At 43.1% G+C, this 13,932-nt stretch overlaps 1 protein-coding gene across 2 annotated transcripts in view; it reads left to right on the forward strand.

The window, feature by feature from the left end:
- MARCHF6 (membrane associated ring-CH-type finger 6) overlaps positions 1-13,588 on the forward strand; it is a 125,493-nt gene extending 111,905 nt beyond the window's left edge. For both annotated transcript variants that reach the window (XM_068236596.1, XM_068236595.1), the window contains exons 21-26: positions 2,375-2,556; positions 6,993-7,127; positions 7,248-7,337; positions 9,582-9,714; positions 10,410-10,545; positions 13,162-13,588. In XM_068236596.1, the coding sequence (XP_068092697.1) occupies positions 2,375-2,556; positions 6,993-7,127; positions 7,248-7,337; positions 9,582-9,714; positions 10,410-10,545; positions 13,162-13,258 (773 nt within the window). In that variant the 3' untranslated portion in view covers positions 13,259-13,588. The remainder of the gene's footprint in view (positions 1-2,374; positions 2,557-6,992; positions 7,128-7,247; positions 7,338-9,581; positions 9,715-10,409; positions 10,546-13,161) is intronic.
- The last annotated feature ends 344 nt before the right edge of the window (positions 13,589-13,932 follow it).

A 13,932-nucleotide genomic window follows, 5' to 3' on the forward strand; every position in this document is an offset into this window, starting at 1 on the left:
CATCACTGCGATCATAACATCCACACTAAGCTTGCTTAGGTCAAGTAGGGTTATAGTCACATTAAGAGACTAAACCCTCTGAGTTGTCTTAGTTAGATTTTAAGCCTGAGTTTTTAAGCCTCTGCTTGACTTAAAGTAAACCTGTGAGGAAAGAAAAAAAAAAGAAAATAGTTACTTACCTCAGTAGAAAGAAGCCTCGTGATAATCCAGAGGATTTTCCAAACCTCCTCAACCGCTGGTCGTCGTCTTTGTGTCCTCGCTCCTGTCCCTGTACAGCAGGGGTGCCCACACTTTTTCGGCTTGCGAGCTACTTTAAAATTTGCCGAGTCCAGGAGATCTACCAACATTTAGGTAGCTAGGTATACGTGTCTTCAGTATAGGTAGATAGGTATAGGGGCCTTCAGTATAGTTAGCCAGGTATTGTGTAGTTAGGTATAGGTGCCTTCAGTACAGATAGCTAGGTGTAGGTGCCTTCAGTATAGGTAGCCAGGTAGAGTGTAGATAAGTGTAGGTGCCTTCAGTATAGATAGCCAGGTGTAGGGGCCTTCAGTATAGTTAGCCAGGTATAGTGTAGTTAGGTGTTGGTGCCTTCAGGATAGTTAGCCAGGTATAGTGTAGTACGGGTACGGCCTGCTCAGAAGCATAAAGCTGCTCGTGCATGCACGTGTGGCTCCGAGCTATTGTGCAGGCTGTGCTTGCACCTGTGCGGTCACATGTGTACATGGTTGGGAGCACAGAGGCAAGAATATATTTGACAAGCTCTTGTTGAATGCTAGGAGGGTAATTTTTACCATTCTTGAACCCTTCACATACTGCAACATTCACTCTGTCTGGTTTAAGGGATAAAATGCATGCAGCTCCTACTCTTGTGTTAGATGGAGATTATCTAAATTTATGCAGGGCTGTGGAGTCGGTCCAAAAATCCACCGACTCCGACTCCTCAGTTTTGGATTCCACCGACTCCTTGACTCCGACTCCTCTAATTTGCATATTACAATTTTGTTGATTAAAAGTATGTAACATGAAATTCGTCTCTTAACTGCCAACGCTTAGAATATTTACAAGACAACTGAAGTGAGAAGGATATGTAGACTATATTTATTCCCTTTAGACTAAAACTAGTCCTTGGTAAGAGTACTTGTAAAAGGTACAAACCGGAACAAAGAACATCAGGCCCTAGGCAATGTAAGTGTGGGTACATGTAAGAATGATGTGCAGGTACTCTGCAGGGGAATGAGGAGATTGTAAACAGACAACACCTCTGTGTTCAATGTGCACAGCATTCTCAGTGGATTCCCTGCAGCTCTGTGGGGAGTGCATATGTAGAGTATAGTACTACTGTGTAACAAAGTAAACCTGAGACAGATGAAATTAAAGTTTTATACATACCTGGGGCTTCCTCCAGCCGCCTTCAGGATAATCAGTCCCTCGTTGTCCTCCTCCACCACCTGGATCTTCTGCTATGAGTCCAGGTACTTGAGCCAGTCGGGCGTAGTGCGCATGCACACACTCCGCCACCAGGAGCATACTACACCTGTGCAGCACTATTGCGCAGGTGCAGAATGTTCCTGGCTGTGGGAGCGGCATGCGGCCGGACAGCGCTAACTGGCTGAATTACCAGGACTCATAGCAGAAGATCCAGGTGGTGGAGGACAGCGAGGGACTGATTAGCCTGAAGGGGGCTGGAGGAAGCCCCAGGTATGTATAAAACTTTACTTTTCATCCATCTCAGTTACCCTTTAATTTGTAGTCACCAAACCAAATTTTAACATATCAAATTATTTGATTTCATCAGCAAAGGGAGTGCATACATTTGCATAAATCAGCATCAATGCAGAATTATTTCCATCTCGTTGACCATCTCTATTAGTGACACGGCTACACATCAGGCTTTATTCTTACAGCATAGATGTTATTTAGTATATATGAGATTCCTGTGTACCCATCATATATACAGTCACAATCAGATATGTATATTTGACCTTAAAAATATGGGGGCTGCTTTATTGAAGCAGCACAAGTAACTCATTTTGATTGGTTTATTTCATTTTTGTGGACTAAGCACAGCTATTACTGTATAGATACTGTATATATACATTATTTTTAATGACTATTATCTGAGAAATAGAACATTTTATCATATTTTCTATTTTAATTACAGTTACAAATTCATTAGGAGTCGGAGTCGGTGCATTTTTTCCCGACTCTGACTCCAGGCACCCAAAATTGCCCGACTCCGACTCCACAGCCCTGAATTTATGTGGCCATAAGCAACCCAGGTTAACTGGCCAGAGTTTAGTTTATTGTCCAGTACTTTAAATAAGTCATGCCTTCCTTCCTAAATAATGTTGTCATTTGCTTCTTTTTTGTTTAGTGTGTGTAGGTCGCTGGCTTATGTCATTTTGGACTGGAACTGCGAAAATACATGAACTTTACACAGCTGCTTGTGGGCTTTACATTTGTTGGCTAACCATTCGAGCCATTACTGTATTATTTGCATGGATGCCTCAGGGACGTCAGGCAATTCTTTTGAAAGTTAAAGAATGGTCTCTTATGGTGAGTCTATCATGGAACTACCTTTTGGCAAGGTTGTTTGAGCAATAGTGGTACTGAATTAAGATATTTAACTTGCCCACTTTAGGCTGTTGTCATGGCATTTTAGTATAATAGAACTAGTCTATTAGGCGATAAAATCTCCTCACTTTTTCCCTTATGAATGTAAAGGTCCTTCTCAAAAAAAATTGGCATATTGTGATACAGTTCATTATTTTCTGTAATGTACTGATAAACATTAGACTTTCATATATTTTAGATTCCTTACACACAACTGAAGTAGTTCAAGCCTTTTATTGTTTTAATATTGATGACTGTGGCATACAGCTAAAAAAATTAGCATATTTCATCCGACCAATAAAAGAAAAGTGTTTTTAAAACAAAAAAGTCAACCATCAAATAATTATGTTCAATTATGCACTCAATACTTGGTCGGGAATCCTTTTGCAGAAATGACTGCTTCAGTGTGGCGTGGCATGGAGGCAATCAGCCTGTGGCACTGCTCAGGTGTTATGGAGAGAGGATGCTTCGATAGCGGCCTCAAGCTCATCCAGAGTGTTGGGTCTTGCGTCTCTCAGGTTTTTAGGCAGGCTGGAGATACTCCGTCGGGGCCGGAGGCTTTCCTGGCATTTAGTGTTGATAAGAGGCGCATGACCTCTGCCTCACCCACCACCGAGGGAGGGGACAGGCTCTGGATGTTTGCAGGGCACAGAGGAGGGGAGGCCGGTGCCAGGTTTCCCTCCGGTGTTACCTGGTTCTCAAACCTGCAGAAGAATCTGCTGAGTTCTTCTGCTAGTGCCAGGCTGGGTGTTGCATGCTGGGGTTGGGGCTTGTAGTTAGTGGCGGCCTTCAGTCCCTTCCATACAGCTCGTGAGTTGTTTGAGCATAGGTTGATTCTTATTCTCTCAGCGTACTCTTTTTTTTTTTTGGCAGTTCTCAGCTCTCGATTAAGGTCGTTTCTTGCCCTTCTGTAGTCCTCCTGGTTCCCGGACTTGTGTGCAGCCTCCTTGCGTCTCCGCAGTTGGCGTAGCTTGTTGGTGAACCACGGCTTGTTGTTCAGATACACCTTAAAGGATTTTGTTGGTACACACGAGTCCTCACAGAAACTGATGTATGAGGCGATGTTGTCCGCCCATTCGTCCAGGTTCTGCGTTTCCAGGGACTTCCAGTCGGTGCATTCAAAACAGGCTTGAAGTCTCAGTTTGGCCTCTTCTGACCACACCTTGGCAGACTTAACGATCGGTTTAGCTGATTCTAGGCGCCTCCTGTAGGTAGGGATAAGATATATGAGACAGTGGTCAGAGGAGCCCAGGGCTGCCCGTAGGACTGCTTTGTATGCCTCCTTTAATGCCGTGTAGCAGTGGTCAAGGGTACTCCGGCCCCTGGTGGGGCAGGCTACATGCTGATGATAGCGTGGCATCTCCTGGCGCAGGTTGGCCTTGTTAAAGTCGCCCGCTACGATGAACAGTGAGTCCGGAAGGGATGTCTCCCACTGCGAGATGGTGTCGCTAAGGACCAGTAGCGCAGATTTGACGTCGGCATCGGAGGGGATGTAAACTCCAGCAAGGACATAAGAGGAAAACTCCCGTGGTGAGTATGGCGGCCTACAGTTGATTAGTAGTAGCTCCAGGTCCGGAGAACACTTCCTATCTAGTATCGTGGGGGTAGGGCACCATGAATAGCTGATGTAAAAGCAGATGCCACCCCCTCTTTTTTTCCCTGAGAGGACATGGTCCCTGTCTGCTCGGATGATGCTGAAGCCTGGGAGAAGGAGGGCGTTCTCGGGGATGTCCTCGTGTAGCCATGTTTCCGTGAAGCAGAGGGCCGGAGTGTTACTGCTGAGGTCTCTCCTGTCGCAGAGGAGGCGCAGCTCGTCCATTTTGTTAGGGAGGGATTGGACATTTGCCAGGAGGACTGAGGGGATGGCTGAACGTAGGCCTTTCTTCCATAGCCTCACCCGGGCTCCAGCACGGCATCCTCTTCGCCGCTGGCCAGGCCGGAGTCTCAGGGCTGGATCCAGGACTTGCTGAATGTGGTCCCAGACTAGAGTAGTCAGAAGCCTGACTTTAGGGGGTGGGGGGCCACGTGGTTCCCACCCTAGAAGCTGTTCCCTGGTGTAGGTGGTGCAGGTGGCGGTGGGCGGCATGGGCAGGCTATGGCAGCCGGCGCGAGGGATGGTAGGGGGCCAGTGGGGGGTGGAGGAGCATGGCATTCTCGTGCCTTCAGTTCGCTTCAGCAGGAGTGCATACAGGCTAGTCGCCAGTTAGCCGCAGCGGCCCAAAAGTCTAGCATGGCACTCACATAGGTCGTGGGGCAGGCTTGGCCTAGGGATTGACAGGACGATCGGAAGGAGCAGAAGGGCAGGGCCGCTGTGGATCAGCAGGAGTGTGCGGCAGGATAGGCACAGTGACTGGGACTGGCAGGATAGGCCCAGGGACTGGCAGGGGTTTGAGGGCAGAGGAGCAGGACCGCTGTGGGTCAGCTGGAGTGCACAACCGTTAGGCACAGGCAGGATAGGCCCAGGGTTGGAGGTCAGAGAAGCAGCAAAGCAGGACAGGGCAGAGAAACAGCGAAGCAGGGCAACAGTGGGTCAGCAGGCAAGCAGGCAGGCTCACAGACAGGCAGGGTAGAAGGCGTCAAAAGGGCGAAGTCTTACCCCTGATGAGTGCAGTCTGAAATGTGGGTTCGGCTGCTTCTTTGTCCTGCCGCAGCTGCAGTATCCGGGCTCCGGGGGTCCAGGCGTTTGGCAGGCTTGCAGGAGGAGCAGCCTTGAGGTTGGCTGTAGTGTGCTGAAGGGACGGGACCAGGGACGGAGAAATCCGTACTTCCCGGCGCTCCCGCTCGCTTATGCGCGCATGCACGCCGCCGCCCGCTCGCCCGGAGATCAATGAACAGGAAAATCCATTCCCGTTCGTTGATCTAAGCCCCCGCAATGATCCGCAGCGATCATTGTGAAGAAAAAAAAAAAGTTCCCAGCCTCTTTGTACTTCCTGCAAGTGTCCTTCCGGACGCTTGCAGGTCGCATAAATGAAATGTTACTGTGGCCATCTTGTGGCCAAATAGTAAAACTACACCCTAAAGCATTTTTCACATACAAATACACTACTTTTACACAAAAAATTAACTCATTACCTCCCACACTCCCCAATTTTTTTTTATTTTTTTTTTATTAAAAAAAAATAAAAAAAATTTACAATAAAAAAAATACATAAATAGTTACCTTAGGACTGAACTTTTTAAATATTTATGTCAGGAGGGTACAACACTGTTACTTTATAAATTATGGGCTTGTAATTAGGGATGGATGCAAAACTGAAAAAAATGCACCTTTATTTCCAAATAAAATATTGGCGCCAAACATTGTGATAGGGACATAATTTAAACGGTTTTATAACCGGGACAAACGGGCAAATAAATTTCATGGGTTTTAATTACAGTAGCATGCATTATTTAAAAACCATAATAGCCGAAAACTGAAAAAAAAAATTTTTTCCCACATTTCTCCTATTTTCCCATTAAAACATATCAAGAATAAAATAATTCTTGGCATAATGTCCCACCTAAAGAAAACCTAATTGGTGGCGGAAAAAAACAAGATCTAGTTCATTTCATTGTGATAAGTAATGATAAAGTTATAGACAAATGAATGGAAGGAGCGCTGAAAGGTGAAAATTGCTCTGGTGCTCAAGGGGTAAAACCGCTCAGTGGTGAAGTGGTTAAACGGCACATCACAGAACGCACAGGGGAAAATTCAAACATTTCTTGTGTGCTTGCTGTACAAGTTTTGTTGTACTTGCTATTTGATTTTTTCCATGCTTGATAACACCCACTCAGTAGCACTAATAATGTAGCACAGAGTGTGATTTCCAATCAGCAAGAATCACATCATGCTATTACAAACAGCAACATGGGCTTTGCTTTCCATGTGAGAGTATGTGTCATTGTAATTACAATGTAATCACATGAATGATTACATCACCTGGTATGCACTGCAGCGGCTGTGTGACAGAGATGATGGAGGCCCTCATGTAGACAGGGCTACGGTGCAGCCCCCCTTAGGTAAGTGCATGCTGCCCACCCCAAAAGCCCACAGCGTTTACGAACCTCCCTTATCTAACTCTGAAGCACACGTGTGCTCAGATGCCTTTATTTAAAGTGTAGTAGGCTGTAATCCAGTATTAATAGAATTATTGAAGGGCCATAATCCTTATTTGCCATTATTTATATCATTGCATAAACACCACACATGGCTCTTAGTTTATCTGAATTGAATTGTGTCTGCATTCTCCATTTATTTCCTTGAAGTGGTGGTTTAGACAGCTGTGGGTCTTCTTCCAGTGAGCATAATCTCCCATCTACACAAAATGTCTTTAAATAAACTTAAAATCTAGTTTACATATTATTTTAACCATTTATACATTTTTTTTTTTTAAACCTAGATTATAAAAACTCTGGTAGTGGCCATTCTGTTAGCTGGTGTGGTTCCTCTACTGCTTGGACTTTTATTTGAACTGGTAATAGTTGCACCTCTTCGAGTACCTCTGGATCAAACGCCTTTGTTTTATCCCTGGCAGGTAAGCATGCATATGTGAATGTGATAAGTGCATTTTTAATTTGTTGAGTATAATTAGGATTTAGCAGTCAAGAATGTTAGTTGCTATGCATCGCCATCATTTTGTTGTTCATCTCTACAGGAGTGGGCTTTGGGAGTTTTGCATGCTAAGATTATTGCTGCTGTAACTTTGATGGGTCCTCAGTGGTGGCTGAAAACTGTAATTGAACAGGTCAGTAAACACGACATTTATTTGTATTTTTTTTCTTACCTTATTTAAGGTTTATATGTTTGCTTGCATGTTTTATTACAAATCATAGTAGTAGGTATGCTGGGAAAAATAGGCAACAAAGCAAAAGGTACAGAAAAAATGGCAAACAATAATGCTGGGTACACACCATACAATTTTCTGTTAGATTTACCTGCCAGATTTTTTTCCCCCAACATGTTAGGGAAAAAAATCAATGTGGCAGGGAAATCTAACAGATTGTATGGTGTGTACCTAGCATAAGATTTGATTGATGTGCTTGCTTGCTGCTGTTGCCTATTGGTGTATGTTCTTAAAGGGGTTGTGTGGAGTGCTGCAATAAACAAAAACGGACACTTCCCTGGGGTTTCTATCAGTCCCCTATAGCTGTAATGTCCCACGCCGTCCTCCTCCAATCACCCGTTCCCCGCCGCCGGCACCAGTCAATTATTTGTCTAACAAGACGAATAGTGCGCGCTCCTGCTCGCTTCTCTAGGAGCTTACTGTGCTGGCGCAGTACGAGGTTTTCTTGTACTGTGCCTACGCAGTAAGCTCCCGGAGACGCAAGTTGGGAGTGTGCAGACGCATAACACACGTAATTGGACCAGCGGCGGGAACGAGTGATCTGAGGACGGCGTGGGACATTACAGCTACAGGGGGCTGATAGGAGCCCCGGTAAGTTTCAGTTTGTATTTATTGCAGCACTCCACAGAACCCCTTTAAGCTCTGTTTCAGGGGGAGAAAGTTATGACTGACTTGGCTTCAATCACTCATCGATATTTGGGAAAGCGACGGTATTTTTTTTTTTTTTTCTATCAAGATATGAGAATGTTCATAGTGCTGATTAAATTCCCCTGTAAAAACTTAATGTACTAATTCCCGTCACTAACTTTCTCAGAGCAAAGCTTGATCACACCATTGTACTGGATCAATGTTTGAGGTGTGGTAGGAGTAGCGCACATACCGTAGATGGTAAGACTGTAGTCATCCCATGCATATAGCATCCTGGCCAGGTTTCAAAGCTAAGGTGCAGGACAAGAATGTTAGTCACCCTGTTGCCAAGTTATTTAAAGCCCTGGGTTAGCGTCCCATTTTTTTTAATGCATAAGATCGTAAATTTGCATTGTGTTGATACACAAAATTGTGTGCATTGCATATTTGTACTGTTTGCAACAAATATATTGCAAGTACCTGGCTGGTTGGTGGCTCCACTTCCTGTAAGGACATCTCCACTTTTACTGAATAGATTGCTCAGTGAAAATAAACTGCACTCCAGATATAGGGGATATTCAGTGGTATGGGGTTCGCAGTAGCTGCCATTATGGTGCCCTACGCCACTGGGGCCCCGTCCCGGAGGCAGTGGACTTTTTTTTTTTTTTTAATACAATACTAAAATATTGAATACCCTACTCCCAACATTTGTGCACACCTAGCTCCTCCCATATCACTAATTCTCTAATCAAAGGGCAGGTAAGGGGGGGGGACTACCCCCCTCACCCATCTGCTGCCGAAATATGAGTACCTCCCTGGCCGACCCCAACAATTCTGTAGTTCCAGCTTGGGAGGAGTGGCTGCTGCTGCGCTGCATTTAAAAACACACACACACAATGCAGTGCCACCTAAGCTTTTCCCAGGCAAGAGGCCCGTCCATATCCCTACCCGATGCTGCCCACATTCAGTGCATGGGAGGAGAAGCCACACTCTGCAGGAAGGGATATGGGAGAATTCTGATAAGTAACTAATCTATTGTTCTTTCCAGGTGCACCACTGACACCAGGGACATAAGGGGGCTCTTATTTTAACCCGTATGGTGGACAGAGCAGACTTCTGCTTCATTGTTTGGGGGGGTTTTAATTACCGGGGACCACTGTAATGCTGCCATATTTTGTGTGAGTTTGGATGTAACGCTGCCATATTACGTGTGGTTTTGCAAGTAACACTGCTATGTTGGGTGTCATTTTGGGGCTACGCTGCCATATCAGTTGGGATTTTGGAGATAACACTGCCATATTACGGTAGGTGTGGATTTGGGGGGTAACACTGTCTTATTAGGTGTGGTTTTGGGGGAAACGCTGCTATATTGCATGTGATTTTAGGGGTAACTGTTATATTGCATGTAGTTTTGAAGCTAATACTGCCATATTATGCTATCAATTATTTTCAGAATATTTTCACCTTATTCTACTAAAGTATTGTGTACATGACCTTTTATTTGTATTTTTTCCCTAGGTATATGCGAATGGAATACGTAATATTGATCTTCTTTTTATAATAAGCAAACTGGCTGCACCAGTCATCTCTGTTCTCCTGCTGTCTCTGTGTATACCATGCATTATTTCTGCAGGAGTTATACCATTAATCGGTATGTGTTTTTACATAAACATAATTGTCTATTAACTGAATCATAAAAAAAATAATCTGCTCTAGCTTTTACAGTGCTGAATCCTTTTAGTTTGTTAAAAGCAAAGCAGAAGTTGGCATGTGCAATGCTACTCGCGCTTACTTACTATCCTTTTTACTTTATATATAGAGAAACAAAAATTAAGTATCCAAGAAGGGAGCGGTGGCTCTAAGTGTAAATTTAAAGAGGAACTGCAGTGAAAACAACATAGTGGAAAAAAGTACTTAACTTTTACAATTATTATTTTTAAATAATTTAGTCAGTGTTTGCCCGTTGTAAAATCTTTCCTCTCCCTGATTTACATTCTGAAATTTATATCAAGTGACATGTTTACTGCTGGCAGGTGATCTCTGTGGACGGAGATGCTGCTGTTTTGGCAGTTGGAAACAGCTGTTATTTTCCATATTGCAACAAGGCTCCTACAGTGTGATGTCAGTCACTAGGTGCTGACATCACTGTGGGAGGGGTTTCACCACAACATAAGCCACACAGATGATCTAGTCCAGAAAATGTTATGCAGTTGTCTTTATACCCAGATTCCTTTTAGCTCTAGTGATGCTGATTTTCATTTTGCTAATTTAAAGTTCTGAAAGCTTATGTAACATATCTTTTAACATTGTGTATGTTAAATAAATGTCATTTGATTTAATTTACAGGTGTCACAAATGAAATGCAGAATCTGGTACAGCGGCGTATTTATCCTTTTCTACTGATGGTAGTGATTTTGATGGGAATATTATCATTCCAAATACGACAGTTTAAACGTCTTTATGAACACATAAAGAATGACAAGTAGGTTTTTCTAAACTTTAGAAAATGTAAACAAAATATATAAGAAAATTTAAACAAAATATAATAAATGGTAAATTAGGGTTGCTGCTGTGTGCAGATATTTAGTCCTTCTATACGAAGGTGTGTCTGTATGTATAATGTTACCTAGCTTGTTGGTTTTGGCTGTGTTTGGTAATGGCATTATGGAAAACAAACATCCGTCCTATGAAAAAATATAGGGGATAGTCACTGATGATCTCTCCCAAAAAGGAGAACCTGGTATCCTAACTGTAGTGCTTCTCCTGAAGCTATAATATCTTATTGAGCACTTGCTAGGAACAAATATGCAAAATGTGCAGATGAGTTGTTGCCATAATTCTAATCTGCATATATTTTTCAGTATTCTAGCTAAAAGGTCTTCAATACAACTAGGAAACTATCATTTTTAAAGATTAACTCACACTTGTACACATTGCATTTGCTGTTGTCCTGTCAAAAAGAAGTATGTTTTCAGACCTTCCAGCTTTTACATATGTCCTCATCAGCAATATTACCATGCATCAGTAGTCTAGAGGAAACTTTCTGTGGCCCATAAGTAGTTAACTGCAGTGGAGTGCTAGGACTTGTGTAAGGGCTGGTACACGCCATGCAATATCCCCATCTGATAATTTCCAGAAGTTCTGATCAAGAAAGGGATCGATTTTGAAATCAGCACTGCACAAAATCGATCCCTTTCTCGATTGAAAGCAGGTCAGACATGCTGGAAATTGTCGAGCGACTGGAAATTTCCAATCGATTTGACAGGAAAAGTGCATGGTGTGCTTCAGGCATGACTCGAGCAAATTGGCATCATAGGAGGATGCTTAACCATTAAGCAACCACGGACATCTCTAAAACAATAGTTTTTTTTATTTTTATTTTACATTGAATCTAGGCAATTCTAATCTCATTTGGATAGATCATTGAGAGAAAAGGAAGAAAAGGAATGACAAGGTTAAGCCATGTGTAGAGTGTAGATTTTGTTAACCAAAATGAGAGTTTGTGATCGTTTTGGGTCATAGTCAGCACTGTATACAATTTTCCCCATGCAATCCTCAGCCACTGTCCAAACTTGGAAGGGGCTCCCTTTCCTAGGTTTTTGTTATATAATCCTGGAAGAATTTAGTCACACAGGAAGTACAGCCACATACTCTCCCTACACTCTTCCTATCACATGGCAAGTATAGCCACCAGAGTTATGGAAAGGTAGAAGGCAACTGAGGGAGCACTGGAGATGGACATATTCATTGGAAGGGGGCAGGGCCACTAGCAGCTGTGGGGCTGTTCTCCGAGTAGTTATACCTCTGGCCCTTAAAGGGGCACTATGGCGAAAAATTGTAAAATTTTAAATATGTGCAAACATATACAAATAAGAAGAAATAATGAGCCATAAATTGCTTTTCTCCTATGTTGCTGTCACTTACAGTAGGTAGTAGAAATCTGACAGAAGTGACAAGTTTTGGACTAGTCCATCTCTTCATAGGGGATTATCAGGGATTTATTTATTTTCAAAAGCACATAGTGAATGGCAGTAGCTCTGTCCAACTGTCGAAAAACTGTGTAGTGAGCAAGGAAGCTGGCCAGCATCATTATTTAAATACTTTTTAGGGAATATCTTGATAAAGAATAAAAGCCTTGCTGAGAATATTCTATTCTATTGCATCTGTTGGGCCAACTTCTGTTGTAGTTCCTTGCAAGGGGATGCACTTTTCTCCCCTCTTCAGGATCAAACAAACGGCTTAGCAGACTGAGAAGCAAGTACAATAAAATAATCATTCATCATGTTGTCATAGCTACCTGTGAGATCCTGGAGTGCAGATCTGGTTTGTGAAGTGTGAGGCAGTTACTGGTTCCTAAAATGCTTTGTGGGGCTACCTTACAGACTATGCTTCTATATTATAGAGCTGTGGTAGCTACATTTGAACATAACTTTAATGTATGGGACTGCTAAAAAAATTATGACATGACATTCAAGGCTCTACACCACATGGGACCCAAATACATAGCGGATCTATTGGAACTTTATGGTGGGCATACACGGTGCGATCTGGTGGCTCGATTAGCCGCCGGATCGACTCCCGCCGCGCACCCACCCGTCCGCTGGTGCGCCCGAATCGATTACTGCTCGTCCCCGCCGGCGCCGCTTATCTTCCGCTCGATTCCCTGCCATTGTCCGCGGGCGGGAATCGAGCAGGGAATCGATCCATTCGTGATCGGACCTATCAGATATGATCAATCGAGCCCATCAGAAAAGAAAGAAACGCACCGTGTATGCCCACCATTATGCCCCTCCACGCACCCTCTGCTCTGCCAACAAGATGAAGCTGATTATTCCCAGGATACACTTAACATTTAGTGCTCTGGCCTTTTCCTATGCAGCCCCTACTCTATGGAACTCACTTCCACAATCAGTACGAGAGGCTCCTTCTCTGGTCAGCTTTAAAAAAAAGGCTAAAAACTCACCTCTTCCCTAGCCTTTGAGACTGCATAATGCAGGGTCACAGCGCTTTGAGTCCCCAGGGAGAAAAGCGCTATAAAAATATTGTTATTGTTAACCCTGGCTGCCTGTCTTGATGCTATTTCCTTGTTGTCCCTTAGGTACCTTGTCGGCCAACGCCTTGTGAATTATGAAAGAAAATCACACAAATCCAGCACATCTGCTTCAACACATACTTTTCCAACAGCAATGGACTAAAAGTGAAAAAAATGAAAGATCTGCGTACCACCAGAAAATCCTGACTTGCTTTGTTTTCAAGGCGTTTGCTAATTTTATTGTCCTTCAGCAAAAACTCTGACAGGATATTCCATGTGTCAATCGAATGGTTACATCTTTAACTCCAACAGTGATCAATAACTTCTCACATATTTTGGTTTGGTTGTAACCATCATGTTGTCTTTGTTATACATGAATGTTAGCCAGATGAAGAAATTGGGAGGGAAGTCCTATGAAGCAGCTTATCTGTATCTTAATTGTAAATCTTAAACAGAAATGTATATTAATTTATTAAATCCAGTTGTCACTTTACACTGCATTTTTCTTTTTTTTTTCCTAACCTAGTGTGCCTTCTTGTGGAAGATAGTAAAAATGGTGTCTTCATGTTGGAGATGTTGAATTTTCCATTCTTGATATTAACTAAAATTCAAAAAAAGAATTATTTCGTAGGATTGGTGACTGCAAAAGCATCTCTCTTGATGTCTGTCAAGTTGAGCTCTATCTGTAGTCCTGCTAGCGTAGCCGCCCCACTACCATGTTGCAAATGTCTTGCATATTGCACTGTCTACAGTATGTGAAAGAATAAAGTATAGAGAAACCGAGAGCCCAATATAGTGTAGTATGTTAAGCATAAATGAAGTAAAGGTTATCGTGAG

The sequence above is a fragment of the Hyperolius riggenbachi genome, chromosome 5 (assembly GCF_040937935.1).
Source record: "Hyperolius riggenbachi isolate aHypRig1 chromosome 5, aHypRig1.pri, whole genome shotgun sequence".
Lineage (NCBI taxonomy): Eukaryota > Metazoa > Chordata > Amphibia > Anura > Hyperoliidae > Hyperolius > Hyperolius riggenbachi.